Raw genomic sequence first — 27,807 nt, 5'->3', positions numbered from 1 at the left:
TATTATAGAAGAAGTAACCTACTACGTACCAGCAGTGATAACTTGCAGGATCTGTCTCTCAGATGCTGAGAGGTCTCCTTCCTGAGAAGCAGCCATCTTCTGTTCTGTATGAATGGTCTGCTACAGGTGGACTGACACAAGAAAGAAAGGAGCCATCCCTGGAACGTACCACTATAGCAAACCGGGAGGGGGGGGGGGGGGATATGAAGCACTATCTATCCTTATTAACACTGAGCGTAAGATGTCAGTCTGTGTTGTGTACGCAATATCACCAGGTGAATATAGTTACTACCTAGCTTCAACTACATCTTTTAACTTGCAGTTAAACACATCTTATAAATCTGTGATTTTTTATTTTATTTTAAATTTATTTAACCAAGAAATGCCTCATTAAGATTACAAATCTCCTTTACAAGAGTATCATGGCCAAAACAGCAGCAGAAGCACATAACACCAAGTTTCAGACAATACAACATAAAACAGTGACAGACAACAACAACAAAAAACGTTTTTTTTAGATCACAGCATGAATAAAACCAAAACGAAGACTCAAGTCATCATAACCCAGTTCACACAGGAGCACATACCCCCGTCAAAGAAAACATCTACAACCACATGAACCTCCCTCCAACTCTTTTAATCTATTTTTAAAAACACCTAAAGAGAGACCGATGGGGAGTGGCAAGTTAGGATATGTTTGCACGCCCAATTTTTGGGGGCCCGGATATCGTTTGTTTTATATCCATAGTTTCATATACACTGTTTCATATCTATAGTTTCATATCCAGTTTTATATCCATAGTTTCATATACACTGTTTCATATCCATTGTTTTATATCCATCGTTTCATATACACTGTTTCATATCCATAGTTTCATATATACTGTTTCATATCCGTAGCTTCATATCCATTGTTTTATATCCATCGTTTCATATACACTGTTTCATATCCGTAGTTTCCGACAGTTCATAGATTGGTTCAATCAGAGTATGCTTTACTCTGTAGTTTTGCTACATTCAGCATATGACGAACACAAGAGACAGAATTCCCTGATCGTAGTGATATTTTATGCTCATTTGGACACTATCACTGAGATAAAGATGAACTAGTTCAGTGTCAAATATACCATCCATCCATCCATTATCAATACCGCTTCATCCTCATTAGGGTCGCAGGGGCGCTGGAGCCGATCCCAGCTGACATCCTCCTCTGTTGCTCTCCTGAAGGTTTCTTCCTTTTTCCCCTGAAGGGTTATTTGGGAGTTTTTCCTGGTCCGATGTGAGGTTTTGGGGCAGGGATGTCTATGTGTACAGATTGTAAAGCACTCTGAGACAAATTTGTAATTTGTGAAATTGGGCTATACAAATAAACTGAATTGAATTGAATTGAATAGGGCGAATATACCATTCAATGGAAAACAATATTATTATAATGTATATTAATGCAAAGAATAGAGAGATGTCGATAGTCATTTCTTGTATTTCAAATGCACTCTTTCACACGCTCGCTCACTGGATACCGTTATAAATAACGTGTCCATGTGAGAAACAATAGTTTTATTTAATGACATCACCAAAAAAAAAGAATGCCAAATTATTTGGGGGGGGCTGAAGATAATTTGAGCCCCCCCTAAAATAGGCCTAACTGCAGCCTCTGGATCTTCCCTTGCTGTACTGACATCATCTGTTTATAATGAACTAGAACCTTATCTTACTTGCCATAGTAATATGACCCTTTAAAGTTGAAATAATCTCACTGTGCTAACATATTTCTTTACAAAACAGTTTTTTGGTACTATTGAATTCCATCATATTTCACTCTACAACACACATGTTAGACTCTACAACACACATGACAGCAGAAGACAAGAAGCCAGGGGAAAAGATCAGTGTTTTATTGCGGTTAATAGTATAATAGTATAAAGGACCAAACAGAAACATCATGTGGCTCAATAAACAGTCAAGGAATCATGCAAAAGTCCAAATATACCACAGACACACTGGTACCCCAGTGACGTACACACCTCAGACAACATTCACACTTTCACACATAGTCAGAATAACGTAGTCATCTTAATATGCAAAGTAGCCGTAGACATTATTGCATTGAGTGGACAGACAACAACAACAAAGGGAAGGAGAACATCAGGCGGGCTACATGAGGAATACCTTTGGGCTGTACAGCAGATGGCTGGAGACAATATTGCCTCTTTTACACCCCCAATAACTCAGTGTACTAAGTGCATATGTCCTTATGCAGAGCTGTCACACACGTGCTGTTCCTCACACACAGCCACTTGTCTCCAGAACACGTGGCGGCTATGGGCCAGTGGGTAGCAGGTCTGTCTTTCAATCAGGGGGTTGGAGGTTCAATCCCCGCCCTGCTGCCGCCTCACAGGAAAGCACTGGGGTTGGCTCGGGGGTCTTTCTGGTTCCTGTGCGATATGTGAGCCACACTCCCAGAATCTGAGGTGAAGACACATTAATGGTTAGACACTGTGGAACATGAACCGCTGCTTATCGTTGAGTTTAAGTTTCAAACCCACGATGAGCAGTCTACTCATTTACCATTATGGTGTGTATCAAAGCCTACACATTGTTTTCCACTCTGCCACAGAGCTCCATCTCCTGGCCTTAAGCACAGCAATGATACACAGTTCCCTCATTACCATAAACACATGCTGAGCCGGGAGGGGATATGAAGCACTATCTATCCTTATTAACACTGAGCGTAAGATGTCAGTCTGTGTTGTGTACGCAATATCACCAGGTGAATATAGTTACTACCTAGCTTCAACTACATCTTTTAACTTGGATGACCTGCAACTTCTTGATGTTAAACTCAGACAAAACCGAAGTAATTTTAATCGGCCCTGAGCACCTCAGAGATCAATTATCTGGTGATGTGGATTCTGTAGACGGCATTGCCCTGGCATCCAACACCACTGTAAAGAATCTTGGCGTTATCTTTGATCGGGACTTGTCCTTTAACACCACGTAAAGCACATCTTAAGGACTGCATTTTTTCATCTATGTAATCTTTCAAAAATCAGGCACATCTTGTCTCAAAGATGCAGAAAAACTGGTTCACACTTGTTACTTCGAGACTGGATTACTGCAACTCCTTATTAGCAGGCTGCTCTAATAAATCTTTAGGTCCCTCAGTTGATCCAGAATGCTGCAGCTCGTGTTCTCACTAAAACTAAGAAAAGAGATCACATCACTCCTGCACTAGCTGCTCTGCACTGGCTCCCAGTAAAATCAAGAATCACTTTTAAAATTCTTCTCTTAACCTACAAAGCCTTGATTGGTGATGCTCCATCATATCTTAAGGAGCTTGTCGCACCATATTGCCCCACTAGAGAGCTACGCTCACTAAATGCGGACTACTTGTAGTTCCTAGAGTCTTAAAAAGTAGAATGGGAGCCAGAGCCTTTGGTTATCAAGCTCCTCTTTATGGAACCAGCCCAATTTCAGTCCGGGAGGCAGACACAGTCACCTCGTTTAAGAGTAGACTTAAGACCTTCCTCTTTGACAGAGCTTATAGTTAGGGCTGAATCAGGTTTGCCCTGGTCCAGCCCCTTGATATGCTGCTATAGGCTTATAGCCGCCGGGGGACGTTTTAGGATGCACTGAGTACCTATCTCCTCTTTTTCTCCTTAAGGATGAATTTTCATCTCTCAATCACACGCATTAACTCTGCTTTCTCCCGGAAGTCCTTTTGACTTTACGTCTCATGGGTCATCGGACCCTATGAGACGGCATAGATCTATCTGCCTGATGGATCGCCTGGGTCGTGGAATTCCTGCTCATGACTACGCCACTGTCCTGTTGAGACTCTGCCACTCCTCCTCCCCACCGCCATCTGCCTGATGGATCGTGGAGGTCTCCATCGTGGAATATGCCTACTATGAACTATTCATACACTCTGTCATATTCATTGAATGTATTTTAACTCTAAATCTGTCCTTCTGTACACATTACATCTATTGCATCTGTCCATCCTAGGAGAGGGATCCTCCTCTGTTGCTCTCCTCCAGGTTTCTTCCCTTTTTTCCCCCCTGAAGGGTTATTTGGGAGTTTTTCCTGGTCCGATGTGAGGTTTTGGGGCAGGGATGTCTATGTGTACAGATTGTAAAGCACTCCGAGACAAATTTGTAATTTGTGAAATTGGGCTATACAAATAAACTGAATTGAATTGAATCTTATAAATCTGTGATTTTTTATTTTATTTTAAATTTGTTTAACCAAGAAATGCCTCATTAAGATTACAAATCTCCTTTACAAGAGTATCATGGCCAAAACAGCAGCAGAAGCACATAACACCAAGTTTCAGACAATACAACATAAAACAGTGACAGACAACAACAACAAAAAACGTTTTTTTTAGATCACAGCATGAATAAAACCAAAACGAAGACTCAAGTCATCATAACCCAGTTCACACAGGAGCACATACCCCCGTCAAAGAAAACATCTACAACCACATGAACCTCCCTCCAACTCTTTTAATCTATTTTTAAAAACACCTAAAGAGAGACCGATGGGGAGTGGCAAGTTAGGATATGTTTGCACGCCCAATTTTTTGGGGGGGCCCCGGATATCGTTTGTTTTATATCCATAGTTTCATATACACTGTTTCATATCTATAGTTTCATATCCAGTTTTATATCCATAGTTTCATATACACTGTTTCATATCCATTGTTTTATATCCATCGTTTCATATACACTGTTTCATATCCATAGTTTCATATATACTGTTTCATATCCGTAGCTTCATATCCATTGTTTTATATCCATCGTTTCATATACACTGTTTCATATCCGTAGTTTCCGACAGTTCATAGATTGGTTCAATCAGAGTATGCTTTACTCTGTAGTTTTGCTACATTCAGCATATGACGAACACAAGAGACAGAATTCCCTGATCGTAGTGATATTTTATGCTCATTTGGACACTATCACTGAGATAAAGATGAACTAGTTCAGTGTCAAATATACCATCCATCCATCCATTATCAATACCGCTTCATCCTCATTAGGGTCGCAGGGGCGCTGGAGCCGATCCCAGCTGACATCCTCCTCTGTTGCTCTCCTGAAGGTTTCTTCCCTTTTTTTCCCCCTGAAGGGTTATTTGGGAGTTTTTCCTGGTCCGATGTGAGGTTTTGGGGCAGGGATGTCTATGTGTACAGATTGTAAAGCACTCTGAGACAAATTTGTAATTTGTGAAATTGGGCTATACAAATAAACTGAATTGAATTGAATTGAATAGGGCGAATATACCATTCAATGGAAAACAATATTATTATAATGTATATTAATGCAAAGAATAGAGAGATGTCGATAGTCATTTCTTGTATTTCAAATGCACTCTTTCACGTCGCTCACTGGATACCGTTATAAATAACGTGTCCATGTGAGAAACAATAGTTTTATTTAATGACATCACCAAAAAAAAAGAATGCCAAATTATTTGGGGGGGGCTGAAGATAATTTGAGCCCCCCCTAAAATAGGCCTAACTGCAGCCTCTGGATCTTCCCTTGCTGTACTGACATCATCTGTTTATAATGAACTAGAACCTTATCTTACTTGCCATAGTAATATGACCCTTTAAAGTTGAAATAATCTCACTGTGCTAACATATTTCTTTACAAAACAGTTTTTTGGTACTATTGAATTCCATCATATTTCACTCTACAACACACATGTTAGACTCTACAACACACATGACAGCAGAAGACAAGAAGCCAGGGGAAAAGATCAGTGTTTTATTGCGGTTAATAGTATAATAGTATAAAGGACCAAACAGAAACATCATGTGGCTCAATAAACAGTCAAGGAATCATGCAAAAGTCCAAATATACCACAGACACACTGGTACCCCAGTGACGTACACACCTCAGACAACATTCACACTTTCACACATAGTCAGAATAACGTAGTCATCTTAATATGCAAAGTAGCCGTAGACATTATTGCATTGAGTGGACAGACAACAACAACAAAGGGAAGGAGAACATCAGGCGGGCTACATGAGGAATACCTTTGGGCTGTACAGCAGATGGCTGGAGACAATATTGCCTCTTTTACACCCCCAATAACTCAGTGTACTAAGTGCATATGTCCTTATGCAGAGCTGTCACACACGTGCTGTTCCTCACACACAGCCACTTGTCTCCAGAACACGTGGCGGCTATGGGCCAGTGGGTAGCAGGTCTGTCTTTCAATCAGGGGGTTGGAGGTTCAATCCCCGCCCTGCTGCCGCCTCACAGGAAAGCACTGGGGTTGGCTCGGGGGTCTTTCTGGTTCCTGTAGCGATATGTGAGCCACACTCCCAGAATCTGAGGTGAAGACACATTAATGGTTAGACACTGTGGAACATGAACCGCTGCTTATCGTTGAGTTTAAGTTTCAAACCCACGATGAACGCGTCTACTCATTTACCATTATGGTGTGTATCAAAGCCTACACATTGTTTTCCACTCTGCCACAGAGCTCCATCTCCTGGCCTTAAGCACAGCAATGATACACACGGTTCCCTCATTACCATAAACACATGCTGAAGTTCAGTTGAGTTTTTTGACTCAATTCCCCAGGAGAGCAACACACATCTTTAACGCTGATGAAAACATGCACATGACCTCCTTTTGAGATAACAATGACCTCAACATTACAGAGATGATAGTTACTTATGAGATGTTAATGATCTGAATGTTGTCTTTGACTCCTTTTAAAATGAAACCATTAAGTTATGTTCATTCTACTTCTACTACTACTAGAGATACAACACCACTACTACTACTCACTACCTTATGAACCATGTAATCTTTTGACACTTTGACTGTCCGACTGCAGATAAGATCAGCATCAGTGCACCTGCATGGCTGCATCCACTTACCGTTAGTTGTTCTCCCATACAGTTTCTCAGCACCTTGAATGTTGAGCTCAGTTGAAGGTACAACTACTGTACCCCATTTTATTATGTACCCCCCTACTGTAGAGTTAACCATAAGGTTGTTTGAATGTCATATCATATCTTAAGGAGCTTGTAGTACCATATTGCCCTACTAGAGAGCTGCCTCACTAAATGCGGGGCTACTTGTGGTTCCTAGACTCTTAAAAAGTAGGATGGGAGCCAGAGCCTTCAGGTATCAAGCTCCTCCTCTTTTATGAACCAGCTCCACCTTCAGTCCTGGAGGCAGACACAGTCCCCTCATGGAGACTGAGGTCTCTCCTCTTGGTGGTCTTATAGTTAGACCTGAACCAGGTTCACCTGGTCTAGACCTAGAGATGCTGCTATAGGCTGAGAGGCTGCTGGGGGACGCTTAGGATACACTGAGCACCTCTCTCCTCTAGGATACACTGAGCACCTCTCTCCTCTAGGATACACTGAGCACCTCTCTCTTCTAGGATACACTGAGCACCTCTCTCCTCTAGGATACACTGAGCTCCTCTCTCCTCTAGGATACACTGAGCACCTCTCTCTTCTAGGATACACTGAGCACCTCTCCTCTAGGATGCACTGAGCTCCTCTCTCCTCTAGGATACACTGAGCACCTCTCTCCTCTAGGATACACTGAGCACTTCTCTCCTCTTCTCTCTCTCCTTATGGATGTTTAGGATACACTGAGCACCTCTCTCCTCTTCTCTCTCTCCTTATGGATGTTTAGGATACACTAAGCACCTCTCTCCTCTTCTCTCTCTCCTTATGGATGTTTAGGATACACTAAGCACCTCTCTCCTCTTCTCTCTCTCCTTATGGATGTTTAGGATACACTGAGCACCTCTCTCCTCTTCTCTCTCTCCTTATGGAAGTTTAGGATACACTGAGCACCTCTCTCCTCTTCTCTCTCTCCTTATGGACGTTTAGGATACACTAAGACCTCTCTCCTCTTCTCTCTCTACTTATGGATGCATTTTCATCTCTCTATCACACATTACTAACTCTGCTTCCTCCCCAGAGTCCTTGTGACTTCCAGTCTCATAAGGTCCATTTGACCTGCTGGGTCTGATGCCATGGCCCTGCTGATGCGCAATACCAAATAAACTGAATTGAATAAATGTGTGCACAGCGTCTAGCAGCCCAGCGGTGTTGCAGTTGCGATGGCTCACTTCAGTAAAGCTGAAAAAGAATCCGATCCCTCCGACAAAGTGGAGAACCTCTCCAGCATGTTCCTGGATCTTCTCTGCACAGGGCAGACAGGAGCGGTTGTGGAAACAAGCCTGCAGGAGAACAGGAGACACAAGACTAATACTTCAGAGGGCGTGGTAATAGAACTCTCCTGCTGTTAGATTGATAGATAGATATATACTTTATTAATCCCCAAGGGGAAATTTGTCAAAATGTCAAAATGTTCTTCAAATGACTCCGCGCTACAGTGAGGAACCAGCAGACTGTTTTTACATGCAGGGGCCAAACTCACAGCGTCACAGATGAGGCTGGGCTCCACCTGTTTGAAGCCACAGCAGTTGAGGCTCTTCTCCACATCCCTCTGAGTGCCCTGAGAGTTATTCCAGCCCACCTCCAGCAGGCGATCCTGCAGAACACACACAGCAGCATAGCCACCCTTTAATGTTCGTGCGGTAGCATTTTCATAGATTGTGTCATTTCAGTAAATACACAATATCTGCATCAACATTACAAGGTCAGGAGTAGTAATAGTAGTCGTGGTCATTGAGTGTGTTCACATGAACAAGATCAGGTTTTTATAGTATAAACATTTCATAAATGTTCATAAACCCAGATTGGCCCTTATCCATATATATATATATATATATATATAGATAAATATATATATATATAGATATATATATAAATATATATATCTATATATATATCTATATATATGTATATATAGAGAGATATACATGTATATCTATATATAAATATATACAAATATATATATATATATCTATACATATATATATAATATATATCTGTATATATATATACAGATATATATATGTATATGTATATGTATGTATGTATATTTAGAGGAAAGTGGGATGTTCATCTTACCTGCTGCTCGGTGTTGATAGCCAAGCAGGCGCTGGACACAGAGAACTGCACAATAAACACCATGAACAGAACAATCATGTACTGAAATTCACTGTCAAGGATCCTGCTCACGCCCAGCGAAATGAAACCAGTGCATGTCACTGGAAATAGAGCTGTATACTCCGTATCTGCATCACTGATCAGAGGGAAACCCGACGCTCTGAATACATGCACGGAAATTAATTTGACAAACATTGAGATGATGAGAGTATCCTGATGTAGATTAAGAACAGCTTCCTTAACCAGACCGTTCATACGGTATATCTAAAGTGGTCAGGTACATATTCTACGACAAATAATCAAATATATTTATTACGGTTTCACGACATAAATCAACCAACAAAGATCTAACTGTAAATATGGCAGCTGCACAACCGAGTGAACATTCTGTATATGCAACAGCTGCTACAACAGGGAAATAGTTGAATTGATTTGTATTAACATTTGTGATTTTCTCAGTGATAGTAGAATTACAGTGGATATGCACATTATTTAGACATGCATTCTATATTTGTGGTACTCATTCTTCAGATGTGGCTTTACTAACCTGGTCTAACACTGTTATTCTTTTTTTAGTCTGCTACTGCTGTCGGGTGTTTTGCACATAAGAATTTCACGAACCGATTATACTTGTATAAAAGGGGATGTGACAATAAAAACTTGAAACTTGAAACTTGAAACTTGAAACTAAAGTCATCTAGATTGGATTGATTTGTTTTACCTGGATACAGTTGTCTTGGATTACAGTGCATTAGAATGTACACATGATGGAGATGTGGCCATATAAGCCGATAGCTTTAGTTGTATGTGAGTAAACCAGCACGTTGGCGAGTCTGGCCGCCCTAACTCTTGACCTATTCCTACAGGAGTTGTTGCCCTGAAAGTCAGCTTTGAAGAACTGAAAAGTGTCAAATCATCAACAATCCATTCAGGGATATCATCTGTTCAGCTCAAAGGAAACTCGCGTAGTGGGAGCAGCAGCCGGGCTCCTGTGTAACTAAGTGATGAACTTATTTAAATACTGTTCAACCACACACTGTGGACATATTCCCCTGGCTGATAACATCATTGATCATCGTGATGTCACAACTGTGATATATGAGCATCCGATATCATTTTTAACACAAATAAGCAGCCATAGCAAGAGCAGCGTGAAGGATACGAAGAAGAGCAGGACCTGATGATGCTTCATGGCCCCAATGAGGCCGGCCAGGGCCACAAAGAAGAGGAAGACGCCCACACCGATGACGCCGCCCACCACCTGGAAACTGGAGACCAGACCGAACCACTTCCCCCACGCTGCGATGCCGATCATCAGCAGGCTCACCATCTGCAGGACACACACACAGAGACACACGTCGGGAATGCTACAACTTCTGTATGAATGAGTCCCATAGTGTTTGTGAGACATGAAATCTTTACATTCGTTTTGACGCTCATTTCAATGAAAATATTAGCTGCAGGCTAAGTAACCTGTAAGGATGGAACCCTGCTAGGCAGACCGACTAATGATTAGCTTCATATCCGATTTGAACTCCTGGATGTTTTCTGATGCTGCATGTGGAGATTGACATCACACAGTATGTACATAGTGTACACATAGTGGAAGACATATCTGCTTTTACAGTAAAAAGATGTTAACTACAGACAACATTATATATTAATTACAGAGAACAATATATTCAGATTGTTTAATAAATAAAATGAGCAATACTAAAATGTAAAAAACCTAACTTAATTATAAAAGTCCTGTATTTAAATTAATAGTACAGAAACAAGAACTCTAAATAGAAAATGCATTTTACAATCCAAGTCATCACTCACATGTTCATCCACTGATGACAAGCCACCTGCCCGTCAAGATCTCATTCATACACACATCTACACATTGATGTAAACGGACCCGTACATACATACATACATATGGAGGACAGAAAATGACTTAAGTAGAAATAAATGAATGCATGAATAAATACAGGAATAAATGCTTACATAAATGTATAAATAAATACAGGAATAAATAAATAAATTCTTCAATAAATGTAGAAATAAATACAGTAATAAATACATATAAGTTAAAAGTCAATAACTAAACAGGATATCATTAAATAAATATATTTCTACATTTCTGTATTTCTTCATTTATTTATGTCTGTATTTATGTTGCCACACGTATTTCTTCATTTATTTATGCCTGTATGTATGTGTTCTTATATGAAAATGAGCATTTATTTATTTATTCCTGTATATATTTATAGATTTATTCAAGCATTTATTTATTCCTGTATTTATTTATTTATACATTTATTTTAGCATTTATTTATTTATTCCAGTATTTATTCATGCATTTATTTATTATACTTAAGCCATTTTCTGTCCTCCATACATACTGTCATACATTCTGTGGCATCACAAGGGGCCAGGTAGTGGATGGACGCTATTTTCCCACTCGATTACAGCGGCCACCTGACAAAATGGCCGGTCAGTTGAAAACTACAGCTCCCAGCCTGCCTCACCACTCACCCAGCTGCAGGTGTTTAGGACATCTAATTGAGGCAGGGCTGGGAAGCTTAAGAGGAGACAGAGGGCAGAGCACAAGGAGGGGGCAGACAGAACGGGAAGGTGGCGGAAGTGACTGCTCGTGAAGAGATAATTCTCCGTGTCCGCATTTGCTAGCAGTGAGATGGCGGGGCGTCCCCGAGATAGAGGTGGGGGGGTGATGTGTCGACAAACCTGCAAAGTTACCGAAAAGAGCGCTCTCGAAGTAGGAACCGTGATCGAGAGAAAGAGATGGCGGCGTCATCTACAGGACATGCACGAGGAAGAGCTAGTCGGCAGGTTGAGCGACATTTGAATCAAGAGGAGACAGATTCTTTGGAGGCAGTTGGGCACGAGTGCTCTGTAAAGGTATCAGGCATAGGCAGCTGGGCAGACATGGAGTGTGGTCATAGGAGTGAAGAAGAGAGTGAGGGGGAGTTAGGAGGGCTGAAAAGTAATGGTCGAGGCAAGTATGTACAGACTAATAAACAAACAAAAGCCGACAATAATAATTCGGAAAGTGAGAGAGAAGGAGATGAGCAAGGGCAAAGAGGAAAAACAGATACATGTATTGTCATAGTAAGGTTCCATGAGAAGGATCAAGAGAACATGAAGAAAATCAGTCCGTTTGTACTAACAACAGCTCTGGCAAATAAAATAGGGGAGATTATGTATGCAAAGGTTCTAAGTGATGGCAATTTACTGGTGAGGTGTGCGAATGAAGAACAACTTGAGAAAGCACTCGGTCTGAAAGAAATAGTAAAAATGAAGGTGTTGAGCACAGGGAGGGTGGGAGCACAAAAAGGTGGGGGCAAAGGAGTTATCACAGGGGTGCCAGTGAGTGTTGATATGGAAGAACTAAAGAGGAATCTCAAAGGAGGAGCAATTGTGAATGCTCAAAGGATGAAAATGACAAGAGAGGGAGTGAAAATGGACAGTGAATCAGTACTGATAGAGTTTGAAGAGAAGAATGTGCCAAACAAGGTTTTCCTGGGTTATCTGAGTTACCCAGTGAGAGTGTATGTGCCAAAACCTCTGAGGTGCTTTAAATGCCAGAGATTTGGGCATATAGCCAACAACTGTAAAGAGAAGAGGAGATGTGCTCGGTGTGGTGGCGACCATGAGTATGGAAAGTGTGGAACAGGGACACAGCCACAATGTTGTAACTGTGGAGGAGCCCATAGTGTGGCATACGGGGGGTGTGAAGTGATGAGACGGGAGACTGAAATCCAAAAAGTAAGAGTGGAAAGAAGGATCACTTATGCAGAGGCGGTAAGAGAAACAAAAGTAAGGAACAATGTGACCAGGAGTCAAGCAAGACAAGGGGATCAAGAGCTACAGAAAGTAAATGACAGGATATATGTGGACAAGAAGAAGTTAGTAACTTTCATTGCAGGAGTGATTAACAGCACGGCAGAAGTTAAATCCAAAAATGATAAAATCCAGCTGATTGTCAAAGCAGCAGTGAACCACTTGGGATTAGTGGGACTGACATGGGAAGAGGTGAGGGAGAACCTGACGAATCAGTCAAGCCAGGAAGCGCCATGGGTTGGTTAGTACTGATCATGGTTATATTACTCAAATGGAACGCCAGAAGTTTACTGGCCAATGGCCAAGAATTCAAACATTTCGTTAAAGAAATGGGTGTAAAACCAGATGTAATATGTGTTCAGGAGACTTGGTTGAAACCTACTTTAGACTTTGTAATGCATGGATATTCAATAATTAGGAATGACAGAGATCCTGGGGTGGGGGGAGGGTGTGCTACATTTATCAAACAAAATATTCCATATAGGGTACTGGAAAAGGGAGACAGTCAAGAGTATATAGTGGTGGAAGTGTGGGAAAAAGCAGAGCAGGTGGTTATAATTAATTATTACAATCCATGCATGCGGCTGGATTTGGACAGCCTGCAAAAAATTCAAGGACAAAACGGAAATAGAATTGTATGGTGTGCGGATTTCAATGCTCACAGTACAATGTGGGGGGGTATGCAAACAGATTCAAATGGAAGGGTAATTGAAGAATTGATGGATGATAGGGGTCTGATCTGTATGAATGATGGTAGAGGAACAAGGATAAATATAAATACAGGTGCAGAGTCAGCATTGGATATCACATTAGTGTCCAATGCATTGGCTGGAGTAGGTAAATGGGAAGTTTTGACAGCTACAACAGTCGGCAGTGATCATTATCCAGGATCATGTTTGATAGGAGAACAAGTGGAAGTTAGACCAGGAAGTGGAATCCCAAGATGGATCTTTCAAAAGGCAAAATGGGAGGAGTTTCAAACCTTAAGTGAGGGAACAATGACAAAGATTGACATTTCTGGAGACATAGACGACATAAACAAGCAGGTAACTTCAGCAATTATTATGGCAGCCAATGGAGCTATACCCAGGAGTAAGAATCAGAGAAGTAAGACACTTGTTCCTTGGTGGACAGAGGACTGTGGCAAGGCAGTTAAAAGCAGGAACAAAGCATTTAGACTCGTCAGAAGAACCCACAACATGCAGCATTTGATTCAATACAAAAAAGCACAAGCAGTGGTGAGAAGAACAATACGACAAGCTAAGAGAGAGAGTTGGAGACAATTTTGCAATAAAATAGGAAGAACTACTCCTGTGGGAGAGGTATGGGGAATGATAAAGAGGATGGGAGGAGATAGAAGGGAATGGGAGTACCCAGTTTTGACTTCTGGCGAGGAAACAGCGGTCTCCAATAGGGAAAAAGCAGAGATAATGGCAAAAGCATTTGTGAAGATTCATGGTTCAGATAAGTTGTCGGAAGAAGAAAGAAGTAGAAGGGAGAGTAGAATTAACCAGCATCCAGGTGTGCTCGATAGGAGGGAAAGAACACATGATAACATTGATGAACCTTTACTCTGGCAGAGATGGTGAGAGCCATAAATGGATCAAAACCAACATCGCCAGGGGACGATCAGGTATGCTACGTCATGCTAAAGCATTTGGGAAAGGGAGCACTTTTTAAGCTGCTGTGCCTTTATAACAGAGTATGGGAGGAAGGAAAGTTACCGAGCGTATGGAAGGAGGCAATAGTGATCCCAATTAGAAAACATGGCAAAGATCCATCTAAACCCACCAGTTACAGACCAATATCACTAACATCTAATATGTGTAAAGTAATGGAAAGGATGATAACGGAAAGATTTTCTTATACACTTGAGAAGAGAGGAATGCTCACGAGTTTTCAGAGTGGCTTTAGGAAGGGTAGAAATACCATGGACCCAGTGATAAGGCTAGAGACTGACATTAGAAAGGCCCAGGCAAATAAAGAGGCAGTCGTTGCAGTGTTTTTTGACATTGAAAAAGCCTATGACATGATGTGGAAGGAAGGTTTGCTAATCAAGATGCACAAAATGGGAGTTGGTGGGAGAGTCTATAACTGGGTAAAGGATTTTCTGTTTGGAAGGAAAATTCAAGTACGGATAGGGTCAGACGTGTCAAGTCAATACTTAGTCGATAATGGCACGCCTCAAGGCAGTGTGATTAGCCCGCTACTCTTCATCATTATGATTAATGACATATTCACAAAGGTACCACTAGATATCGGTAGGTCTCTGTTTGCTGATGATGGGGCATTATGGAAGAAAGGAAGGAACATTGAACATGCAGTCAGAAAAGTTCAAAAAGCAATCGATGAGGTGGTGGAGTGGGGATATGATTGGGGGTTCAGGTTCTCAGTGGAAAAAACACAAACTGTTTTTTTCACCAGGAAAATAATTAAGGATGGGATGAAGCTTACGATGTATGGGAAAGAATTAGAAAGGGTGGGCACATTTAAATTTCTGGGGGTTCTTTTGATTCACGGTTAACATGGGCAGATCACGTCAGGAGAGTAGAGGAAAAATGCAAAAAAGTAATAAATGTGATGAGATGTGTGAGTGGTAGGGAGTGGGGAGCCAGCTGTTCAGCTTTAAAAACCATTTATGTGGCCTTGATAAGATCGGCGTTGGATTATGGAAGCATAGCATATGGATCAGCAGCTAAATCTTAAATTGGTAGATTAGATGTGGTTCAGGCGCAGGCATTACGAGTTTGTAGTGGAGCTTTTAAAACATCGCCAATCCCTGCCCTGCAGGTGGAAGTGGGAGAAATGCCGCTGGATTTAAGAAGAAAGCAACTAATGGCAAACTACTGGGCTAATTTGCAGGGACACAATAATGCTCACCCTGCAAAAGGAGTGTTGCAGGCGGTCTGGGAGAATGGGAGGAGCCAGAAAAATAACTTTGGTCGGATAGGCAATGACATTGCAAAGGAGTTTAAGGTGTTTGATCTCAGAATAAGCCCCTCTGTGGTTTACCCGGTGGTGGCTCCATGGACACTGGTGTGGCCTGAAGTAGACTGGTATCTGTTAGATTTAAAAAGAGAAGAGAAAGGAAAAGGGGATTTGTTAAGTGCATTTGAATATCGAGTCACGGAAATATACAGTGAGTATACTATGATTTATACGGACGGTGCGAAGAAACCTGAGACGGGACTGACAGGATTTGGGGTGGCAATACCAGATAAAGGAGTAGGGATCAACAGGAGAACATCTGATAGGCTAGGGGTCTACACAGTGGAGATGGTGGCAGTGCTGGTGGCGTTACGATGGGTGGAAAAGGCAAAACAGGGCAAGGTGTTAATATGCTCCGATGCAGCCTCAGTCCTAGCAAGCATCAGATCTTTTCATTCAAGCAGTCGGCAAGATATTCTCTATGAGGTCCTTCAGTCGGTCACACGTGTTACCAACCAGGGAGGTCAGGTGAAATTCATGTGGGTTCCAGCACAAATAGGGGTGAGTGGGAATGAGAGGGCAGACAAGTTGGCAAAGAGTGCTTTAAAGAAAGGAGACATAGAAATGAGAGTTAACATCAGTAAGGCAGAGGTCAAGAGTATTATCTGGGAAAACGTCAACCAAATGTGGCAAAATAGGTGGGACAGAGAGGAAAAAGGGAGACATTTGTATCTTATTTAAAGGAGTGTTACGGCAACCAGGATTGGAAGTTGGAACAGGAGAGAGGAAACGGTGCTGACAAGGCTACGGTTGGGCCATACTGCACTTAACATGACATTGAAAATGATCGGGAAACACCAGACAGGCCTGTGTGAAGGATGTGGAGAAGAGGAGTCGGTGGAGCATGTGGTGGTTCATTGTAAGGCGCATGAGACTCATAGAGAGGTGATGAGGAAGAAACTGGGGGAATTGGGGGTGCGTGAGTGGACACTGAAGGGAATACTGAGCAGGGGGGGGAGAGCACAGATTAGAGTACTGTTCACGTTCTTAAAGGACACAGGGGTTTATTATAGGGTATAGTTGAAATATAGGGATGAGGGTTACATTTTGGTTTGTTATATATTTTTATTTGTTTATTTATTTATATATATATATATAATTTTATTTATCTTTTGGGGGGGGGGGGTTTGTTGGTGTTGGGGGTAAGGCGTCAACTAACGGAATAGTACTCCAGAGGGTGGCGGTAATGCACCAATTATATGGATGCCAACCGCCGTTAAAAAAGAAGAAGAAGAAGAAGAAGCACAAGGAGGGAAGGAGCTGGACAAGCCAGGAGTGGAAGGGCCTCCAGGACAAAGAGAAGCCCACAAGAACGACCAAGAGGAGGACTTTGTGAAGCGGACTTTGCTTCCAGATAAGTTTTGTTTAAGGAACCTTTTTCTCCCTCCCCGGGACGCTTTTTGTTGAGCAATGGACTTTTTCTTATTTTTGTTTGAATGAATAAACCTTCCTGTTCATTTTAAACCTCACCTTTTGCCTGTTTTTACTCCTCCCGTGCACTGCCCCACCCTAGACGGCACTAGGGACAGCCCGTGACGTGACAATTCATACTGTGACAAACAACGTGGAAAAGCCGAGCAGACAGAGCACAGGGGGGCGGATCCCTAAGATCAGGTTGTACTTCCCAGTGCAGGTGCTGCAGCCAATGGGTACATGGGAGTGGTCACACCTGCAGCCCATCAGAGGGAGCAGATCTTCTCTGCACTGGAAAGCAGCAGGGGAAGCAGACCGAACAGGAGATGACAAGGATAGTTGGACCCTCAGGAGAGGAGCCGCATCGGACAGGAGGTAACCGAGCCTAGTGATGGCGAGGTGAAGCCTCCTGAAGCTTTGAAGCGTTGCATCCAATTGCTTCACTCATGGGCCGAAGCTTCATGGTTCATTTGCTCTACTGCGCCACCAAGTGGACATTGAATGTAAAAGAGGCAAAGTGGTTATAACACAGCATGACTTTGTGTGTGAAGCTTTGAATTGAATAAATGAACCAATGATGTCTGTGATGCCAATACATACATTATGAACTTATTAATATGATGTCTGTCTTTATAATACAATGATGGGGTCAAAAGGGAAAGTGGAAACACATTGTGGAGACTGCTTATGTTACATGGGACAACATATTATACATTTAAAAATAGCAACATTTCCACAGTGCTTATGAAAATACCCTTTCACAGGGCACAGATGACGCTGGGGTAGAGAGAATATTTTATGATAGTTATTATTACTATGGTCATCCCTTATTAGGAGAGATCAGCTCAAAATGTTCCCAGACAGGGGAGTATCTCATCTTTATTTGAAGCTTGAATACTGTTAGCGGATGTGGATTGTATAGTGATCATGTCGTGTGTACCTAGTGTCAACCTAAATATAATAACGAAGCAATAAGACAATGTGGGGCATCACTTTAGTTTCAGTTGATCTCTTGTTATCCAAAAGTAAAACTGTCAACTCTAATTGGCTGTTCTATTTGTCCATCAAACAGTAACTGAATTAACTGTACACCCAAAGGACACTATGTTACTCTATGATGGTCTCTGAGTCTCCTGATTTTGTTCTGAATCTTGCCTCCAACTCCTCCGGCTTGCCACATTTGGTGGAGGATGCGGGCACAGTGATCTGTCGCTAAAGATTCAGAATAAAATAGGTTCTCGGAGAGAGACCCACAGTGCATGGAGAACGCACTAGCACAGCTCATACAGACTCAAACCCAGCAGGCGCAGAGCCTAAGAGCATTACAGGATGCTATGACAACCCTGGGTCAGCACCTGAAAAGACCAGAAAGGTCTACGGACCCAGTAAAGTGCTCACCAAGCAGACGGGATGATGACATTGAAGTCTACCTAGGGGTTTCTTGAGAACTGCAGAGAGAGCGGTGGCCTCAAGCAAAGTGGGCAGGTAAACTAGCCCCTTTTTTAACAAGTGATGCACAAAAAGCCCGTCGGGACCTCGCCCCCACACAAGTAAATAATTATGAGGTGTAAAAAGCAACCATCTTATCCCATTATGGTCACAACCTCCAGACCAGGGCCCAACAGTTCCACTCCTAGCCCTATGATGATACTGCCCCTGTGCGGCCGCAGGTAGCAACCCTGATGCGACTGACAAGCAGTTGGTTAACCATGGGAGACAGTGGATGATCTAGTGGAGGTATTGGAAACTCATCAGGTCACAGTGGAGCTGATGCGTAGAAGTCGGTAAGAGGGAAACAAGCCAAGGTTGAGGAATGACTGGGAGTCTCCACCCCACCGCCAGATTCCACAGCTGGGACAGGCCAGGCCCACCAGCGTCGACCCCTCGTGAATCCGGACCGTTGGAAGTGCTTCACCTGTGGCCAAGAGGGCCATTTAGCTTGAAATTGTCCAGTCAACAATGTCCTGATTCTGACGTTGGGCTCATCAGATCCACAACAGAAGGCTGGCAGCTACCTGACAACTTACTGGGCCCTTAAGGCGCAAGGGCCCCAAAACATCCTGTCAGAATAGGGGACCAGGATACAGAAGCCTTACTGGACTCAGGGAGTGCTGCCACTCTCCTTCGACCAGGGCTGACAACTGGCCCCAGGGGGACCCCTATCCCAGTCTCCATGGCATTATCCCACCATCCACATTTAGACCACAAGGGGCACTTTTAATGCTAGGCCGGGAGTGGTAGAAATGTGCCGGTACCAGTGCTGATTGGTTGGGACTGCCCATATTATGGTGATTGTGGGCCGAAAGGATGAAGGGAAACAGTAGAAGCCATACAAACAGACCTCGGAGCACCCAGAATACCAAATTGGTACATGCCTGTGCAGTACCGTCTAGCCCAGACATGGGCAAACTACGGCCCGCGGGCCACATCCGGCCCGTTAGGCTTTTTAATCCGGCCCGCCGAACTTGTCCAAATCGCGACTTTGTTTACTTCCGGTGTGCGTTGGCGCGGAAAGTACTCGTCACACAAAACCATTCACCATGATTTGTCAATCCGTTTGTCTGTCAACATTTTGCGAAAAAAACAACCAATGAACACTCAGTAAATCACAAGGGACCCGCCCACCACACAGGTAAGGCTCATTTAGAAACAGCCGCAGTGATTTTGGCGAGCAGCGCGGAGCCTGGAGGAGCTGCAGAGCCACAAGGAGGAACACGCAGCCAGAAGAGGTCCACTTGGACCGGGTAAGAGTCTTTACTACACGTTACGTGTCACGGTGTCCGTCCCGGTGTCCGTAACTTGTGCGCGGTGCTGACTAGTCTTGTATTTTACAGAGAGGATTCACCAGCGCCTGCAGCGCAGCCTGCCCGGCCAGCAGAGAGCTCTCGTGACACGATGACATGATGTTATTATAGTGAAGCCATATTGTAAATAGTCTGTCAATAGTTGTGTTCTGTTTTCTATTTCTCAACATGTATATAAATGTAGATTTTTTTTTTTAATGTACAATACATATTTATTTTTAAAAAAAATGTAATGGTCATTTTGTATTTGCACACAACCCATGAAGCTTTATCTGCAATATGAAGTAATTTCTCAGTCCCATCTTTATCATTTTGGTGAATGTGTGACAGACCACATCATTTTTACTAAAAAAAACATTAATACAAAATGTGGTTTTCCTCATTTATTTAATTCAATTCAGTTTATTTGTAGAGCCCAATTTCACAAATTACAAATTTGTCTGAGTGCTTTACAATCTGTACATATAGACATCCCTGTCCTTTGACCTTTGACCACATCGGATCAGGAACAACTCCCAAATAACCCTTCAGGGGGAAAAAGGGAAGAACCCTTCAGGAGAGAACAGAGGAGGATCCCTCTCCAGGATGGACAGGTGCAATTACATGTATCTAGCATTGTATTCAGATATTTCACTGCTTTTGTGAATCTATGACCTTTGGTAAACCAATTTCAAACACCAAAACAGTTCGTCCACATGAGTAAAGGTGTGTTTTCAGAAGAGATATGAATAATTTTAAAAAATCGAACTTCAATTGTCAGCTTTAGGGTCATATTTTCTCGAGTAAAGCGCTGTCAGTCTGTTTGTGACGGGTTCGGGCTGACCAGATGACGCCGCACATCGCCCTCAATTTAAAGACCTCTTTCTAGTTTCTGCTGCAGGCAGGATATTTAATACAGTCTATCTCTCAGGACAATCCGTCCATTATTTTGAGGGGTTTAAAACAATTAGAAATTATTGAGCTTGAGTATTTCGTTGGGTAATAATTTGTTTTTAATGTTGAAAGTGATTCCATTGATCTCTTTCCAGTAAATGTTGATTACTTTAACTTTGCACCCGAAATTGAAATGTATAAAAAACAGACGCAATGTCCAGGTTTAATAAATTACATTGCATGTCCAAATGCTCCTGGCCCCTCTGTCACATTTTAGAACCGATTGTGGCCCGCAGGTCAAAAAGTTTGCCCACCCCTGGTCCAGCCCGACCGGTTCATCGGGTCTTGAAAGACAAAGCCCAGGTCACAGTTGAGGCCCGAGCGAGGGAGGACCCACCCCCGACTGAGGCCTCATCAAACAAAGTGTTTTCTGAGTTCCCCTTGGCAGAACAGGAACATGCTGTCAGCCCAGGACAGTTTGGGACCGCACAGTTGGAAGACCCCAACGTTGAACAAGCCAGACAGACCTCAGGTTGGGGGAGGTGTTCAAGGGAGAGTACTTCCCAGTGCAAGTGCTGCAGCCAGTTGGCACATGGGAGTGAACACACCTGCAGCCCATCAGGTGATTAGAGGGAGCAGATATTCTCTGCACCGGAGGCCAAAGATATCGGGAGGAATCTTTTGTTGACTTTGTACACCCATCCCCTCTTTTCCCCGCTCCGTTTTATTAAAGGAGACTTTATGTTACTCTCAGAATCTCCTTTTTTCCCCTAAATCTTCCCTTCCAGTCCCCCGGGTTGCCACAATACATACATAACTACATGCATATATACACGCATATATACATTCATACATACATTCATAACACATACATACATACACATGCATACATTCATACATGCATACATACAAACATGCATTCATACATACATACAAAAACATGCATACAAATACACATATATACAAACATACACGCGAACATGCATACATACACACATACAATCAAACACACATACACAGACACGCATGCATACATACATACATAACTATTCATACACTCTGTCATATTCATTGAATGTATTTTAACTCTAAATATGTCCTTCTGTACACATTACATCGATTGCACCTGTCCATCCTGGAGAGGGATCCTCCTCTGTTGCTCTCCTGAAGGTTTCTTCCATGTTATCCCCCTAGAGGGGTGTGGCAGCTGTGTCTGATTTGGCCTCGGCTGCTGGTGATTGGCAATTAGTCAGCAGCCGAGGCCACTCTTATAAAAGCTCCCACTCGAGAGTGGAGAGGGAGAGGTGAGCAGAGGCATGTGTTTTGCGGTCTGCTCGGTGTCCTGTGTGTGGAAATAAATATGTCGTGGAACCAACCCTCTTGCGGTCTGGCGGATCCTTGGTGCTGGGGGGGGAAACCCACGGGTGGCGGCCTCAGGCCTGCTACATTGGAGCCCAACGTGGGGCCCCTGAGGACCCAGTGCCTGAAAGGGAGGGAGCCAGACCAGGAGGAAGAGCTGATGAGCAGCTTGGGCCAGATACTGGCCCGGATAGAGGAGATGGGGCGGGCACAGGCGGAGGAGAGCCGCCTGTTCCTCGGAACCCTCCGAAACCCGCCGGCGCTGTGGCAGACTCCCGTTCCCCGTGACCCGTCGCCGCAGCCGACCCCCGAGGTCCAGGACCAGTCGGAGCTGCCGAACCCCGAGGTCCAGGACCCGTCGGAGCTGCCGACCCCAGAGCCCCAGGACCCGTCGGAGCTGCCGACCCGAGGTCCAGGACCCCGGAGCTGCGACCCAGAGCCCCAGGACCGCCGGAGCTGCGGACAGACCCCAGGACCCGCCGGAGCTGCAGAACCCGAGGTCCAGGACCCGTCGGAGCTGCCGACCCCGAGCCCAGGACCCGTCGGAGCTGCCGAACCCGAGCCCCAGAACCCGTCGGAGCTGCCGAACCCAGAGCCCCAGGACCCGTCGGAGCTGCCGAACCCAGAGCCCCAGGACTCGTCGGAGCTGCCGAACCCAGAGCCCCAGGACCCGTCGGAGCTGCCGAACCCAGAGCCCCAGGACCCATCGGAGCTGCCGAACCCAGAGCCCCAGGACCCGTCGGAGCTGCCGAACCCAGAGCCCCAGGACCCGTCGGAGCTGCCGAACCCAGAGCCCCAGGACTCGTCGGAGCTGCCGAACCCCGAGGTCCAGGACCCGTCGGAGCTGCCGAACCCCGATGTCCAGAACTCGTCGGAGCTGCCGACCGCTGAGGTCCAGGACCTGTCGGAGCTGCCGTCGAACCCCGAGGTCCAGGATCCGTCGGAGCTGCCGACCCCCGAGCCGACCCGTCGGTGGAGGGCCGACTCCGGATCCCCGGGCCCTGTCGGAGGTACCAGCTACCGCTGCTCCATCCCGGCCGGTCCCGGCTCCCCGTCCCCCCCGTCCCGAACCCCAGAGCCCCCACATCCTAAGCAGTCGACCCCAGGGCCCCTCCTGCCGAGCCCGGTCCCGGTCCCCCAGGGCCCCTCCTCCACCCAAGCTCTCATGGGGGGGGGAGTAGTTAGCCGGAGGAGCCCGGCCTAAATCGTGGGTTTCCCCCCCCAGCACCAAGGATCCGCCAGACCGCAAGAGGGTTGGTTCCACGACATATTTATTTCCACACACAGGACACCGAGCAGACCGCAAAACACGTGCCTCTGCTCACCTCTCCCTCTCCACTCTCGAGTGGGAGCTTTTATAAGAGTGGCCTCGGCTGCTGACTAATTGCCAATCACCAGCAGCCGAGGCCAAATCAGACACAGCTGCCACAAGGGGTTATTTGGGAGTTTCTCCTGATCCGATGTGAGGTTTTGGGACAGGGATGTCTGTGTACAGATTGTAAAGCACTCCGAGACAAATTTGTAATTTGTGAAATTGGGCTATACAAATAAACTGAATTGAATTGAATTGAATACAAACAAATACTCATACATACACACACATACATACATACACTACCGTTCAAAAGTTTGGGGTCACTTAGAAATGTCCTTATTTTTCAAAGAAAAGCACTGTTTATTCAATGAAGATAACAATAAATTAATCAGAAATACAATATTTACATTGTTAATGTGGTAAATGACTATTCTAGTTGGAAATGTCAGGTTTTTAATGAAATATCACTGTGTATAGAGGCCCATTTCTAGCAACTATCACTCCAGAGTTCTAATGGTGCATTGTGTGTTATCGGCCTTAGAAGACTAATGGAGGGTTACCCTTGAAACCCCTTTTGCAATTATTCTAGCATAGCTGAAAACAGTTATGCTGGTGAGAGAGGCTATACAACTGGCCTTCCTTTGAGCGACAGTTTTGAAGAACAACATTAATATTTCCAATACAAATCACTATTTCTAACCTTGTCAATGTCTTCACTATATTTTCTATTCATTTGATAAAAGTGTGAGTTGGAAAACACTAAATTGTCTGGGTGACCCCAAACTTTTGAACGATAGTGTACATACAAACATACATACCAACATTCATACATATATACATACATATATACTTACATACATACATACATTCATACATATATAATTACATACATACATACATACATTCATACACACATACAAAAATCATACATACATACATATATACATTCATACACACATACATTCTTACATTTATACATTCATACACACATTCATACACACATTCTTAAATGCATACATACATTCATACACACATACACACATACATTCATACATACATACACACATACACACATACATTCATACACACATTCTTAAATGCTTACATACATACATTCATACACACATACACATACATACATACATACACACATTCATAAATACATATATACATTCATACACACATTCATACACACATACATTCATTCATACGTATGAATGTATGTATACATGTGTGTGTATGTATAAATTAATGAATGTATACATTCATTAATTTATACATACACACACATATATATATATATATATATACATACATTCATAGAAACAAACACACATATGACTCATATTGTCTCTCAACACATGACCCATTGTGACACATGAGCACGTGATTGTGGTACCACGGTGACTGAAGGATGGACGACGCGCCTTGTCTACAGGATGGACTCGTGCTCCATATGGTAGCTTGTCGTGCTGCGCACACTCACCACATACAAGATGTTGAGCACGCACAGGGAGTGTTTGGAGCAGGTGAATCCAGCGCAGCCCATCTTGATCAATAAATCCACTGATTCCAACAAGTGTTCGGCTCCAGAGACCCGATCCGGACCAGCACGAGCCCGCAGGAGGAGACGCTCCGCAGCGGCAGGTTGGACCTGGAACGACGTCACTGGAAACAATGCGACCGGACTACAGAGGAAGTTACAGATCAAGCCTTCAAAATAAGTGCATATCATTAGCGGTTAATGTAAGCTATTATTGAGTTACTCTCACAGCTCTATAGAGCAGCGGTCCAGTGCTTGTGTCAAGGGCTCTAGTTGAGCTGGTTTCCTGGAAAGTCATCCAAGCCTGTGGCAATTATGTGGACATAAGTTCCTATGGACAGTTTTAGAGGTGAGTTTATTGGGTTTACCAGTGGTCAATGGTTCCCTGTGGACTATCTTTAAAGGAAAGTTTCCACTTAGACCTATATATATATATATATATACACTACCGTTCAAAAGTTTGGGGTCACTTAGAAATGTCCTTATTTAAGAAAAGCACTGTTTATTCAATGAAGATAACAATAAATAAATCAGAAATATAATCTTTACATTGTTAATGTGGTAAATGACTGTTCTAGTTGGAAATGTCAGGTTTTTAATGAAATATCACCAGCCCATTTCTAGCAACTATCACTCCAGAGTTCTAATGGTGCATTGTGTGTTATCGGCCTTAGAAGACTAATGGAGGGTTACCCTTGAAAACCCTTTTGCAATTATTCTAGCATAGCTGAAAACAGTTATGCTGGTGAGAGAAGCTATACAACTGGCCTTCCTTTGAGCGACAGTTTTGAAGAACAACATTAATATTTCCAATACAAATCACTATTTCTAACCTTGTCAATGTCTTGACTATATTTTCTATTCATTTGATAAAAGTGTGAGTTGGAAAACAGTAAATTGTCTGGGTGACCCCACACTTTTGAACGATAGTGTGTATATATATATATATATATATATATATATATATATATATATTGATCGGATTCCAGTCAACATGGCAATAACAAAATATTAAAATAAACTTGAATATCCTGTTATACAAAGAAAAGGGTCCAGTAAAGCCTCTAGAATAGAAATTGACATTATTATATATATTATTATTATTATATTATATTTCTTCAAACTTGCTTATGTCTCATTTCCTACTTTAGATGACCCGTTTGGTAAGATCATGTTCAGTCCAGTAGATAATAATGTATTTGGAGAGAGATATTAGTTGTGGATGCTTGGACCGTCTTGTCATAGCAACAATTATATTTTATTATAAGTCAAAATGTATAAAGAGACATATTGCGGAACGTGTTTACTGCCAATGACTTTCTGGGGTGATAGTGTGAGCCAATATAGCTCATTTTTTAAGTGAAGAAATCTTTATTGCGTGTCCGTCTTCAGGGCTTTGGTGGATTCACGTTATTTTTCATGCTCTTATTTTGTAGAGATCATGATATAAAATCCCAATGTTACTGTGGCCGATAGTTTTAACTTGTCACCTGTTCAACACGTGACTCGGTAAGGTACAGAGCATCCGGGCTGCTGATTGGCTACAGAGAAGTACTATTATTTCCTTTGAAATCTTCCATAACGGTGTCAATAGAATCAGCATGCTAATGTCCATTGACCTGCAGCCAAGCAGTGACGTAGTGCGCGTGAGGATGTGATCACGTGACTCCTGCTGTCTCAGTACTCTGCAGGTCATTGAGGAAGACGATCGTACTTGCCTTACACCACGAGGGCACATACCAAGTCTCTGCACTGCCTCCTCGTTTCCCGCACTTGCGTCTTTTCCTTGCGTCCTCGTGCCTCCCACCAGGGATGCATGGGGAGATGCAATGAAACCACCGGAGGAGAGAGGAAACGAGGAAACATGTCGACAGATAAATGAGACGTTCTTTCCTCTGAAGCGTCACGTGACGGGACGTTAGTGATGTCAGTTTCTGCCTTCAGTTGGCTTTACCAGCAGGAGAGATGGTTGACCCCTTTCCTATAATAAAGATACAGTTATAATGACTGTATATTAATTAGTATTAGTACAGTGGTGATAACTGTATGAATATGTATACAGTAATCATCACTGTATTCATATTAATACATATAAATTGCATCTAGCCCAAAATCACACATTACAAACTCCCCTCAGAGGGCTTTACAATCTGTACACATACGACATCCCTGACCTTTGACCTCACATCACATCAGGAAAAACTCCCCAAAAATAGAAAATAAACCTTTCAGGGGGGAAAAGGTATACCCTTGAGGAGAGCAACAGAGGAGGACCCCTCTCCAGGATGGACAGAACAATAGATGTCATGTGACCAGATGAACAATAGATGTCAGGTGACCAGATGAACACTAGATGTCATGTGACCAGATGAACAATAGATGTCATGTGACCAGATGATAAATAGATTACATGTGACCAGATGAACAATAGGTGAAAAATAGATGACATGTGACCAGATGAACAATCGATGACATGTGACCAGATGAACAATAGATGACATGTGACCAGATGAACACTAGATGTCATGTGACCAGATGAACAATAGATGTCATATGACCAGATGAACAATAGATGTCATGTGACCAGATGAACACTAGCTGT

At 43.2% G+C, this 27,807-nt stretch overlaps 1 protein-coding gene across 3 annotated transcripts; it reads right to left on the bottom strand.

Annotated features, from left to right (window-relative positions):
- Positions 1-1,880: 1,880 nt before the first annotated feature.
- Positions 1,881-26,984, bottom strand: tspan13b (tetraspanin 13b). 3 transcript variants are annotated; one of them, XM_056419601.1, is made up of 8 exons: positions 26,946-26,984; positions 25,149-25,350; positions 15,791-15,970; positions 10,224-10,391; positions 9,023-9,103; positions 8,427-8,540; positions 8,116-8,226; positions 5,758-6,344 (listed from the first exon to the last, which is right to left on the bottom strand). In XM_056419601.1, the coding sequence occupies exons 2-8, from the start codon at positions 25,209-25,211 to the stop codon at positions 6,270-6,272; spliced, it is 792 nt and encodes a 263-aa protein (XP_056275576.1). In that variant the 5' UTR covers positions 25,212-25,350; positions 26,946-26,984; the 3' UTR covers positions 5,758-6,269. The 3 variants fall into 3 exon arrangements, with proteins under 3 accessions (XP_056275585.1, XP_056275576.1, XP_056275591.1); XM_056419610.1 differs by lacking the exons at positions 5,758-6,344; positions 25,149-25,350; positions 26,946-26,984 and adding an exon at positions 1,881-2,466 and having other exon boundaries at positions 15,791-15,816; positions 15,923-16,547; XM_056419616.1 differs by lacking the exon at positions 15,791-15,970.
- Positions 26,985-27,807: the final 823 nt, after the last annotated feature.

Source organism: Pseudoliparis swirei, chromosome 1 (genome assembly GCF_029220125.1).
Source record: "Pseudoliparis swirei isolate HS2019 ecotype Mariana Trench chromosome 1, NWPU_hadal_v1, whole genome shotgun sequence".
Taxonomy (NCBI): domain Eukaryota; kingdom Metazoa; phylum Chordata; class Actinopteri; order Perciformes; family Liparidae; genus Pseudoliparis; species Pseudoliparis swirei.
This window is presented reverse-complemented; position numbering and strand designations above follow the sequence as displayed.

Excerpts from the sequence above, each read along its gene's own strand:
- tspan13b (XM_056419601.1), bottom strand. The coding sequence starts at position 25,211 with ATGGGCTGCGCTGGATTCACCTGCTCCAAACACTCCCTGTGCGTGCTC. Across the intron at positions 15,971-25,148 it reads TGCTCAACATCTTGTATGTG|ATACCAGTCTACTTCAGGCC; the intron begins GTGAGTGTGCGC and ends TAAATCTAACAG. Across the intron at positions 8,227-8,426 it reads CCAGCCTCATCTGTGACGCT|GCTTGTTTCCACAACCGCTC; the intron begins GTGAGTTTGGCC and ends GTTCTCCTGCAG.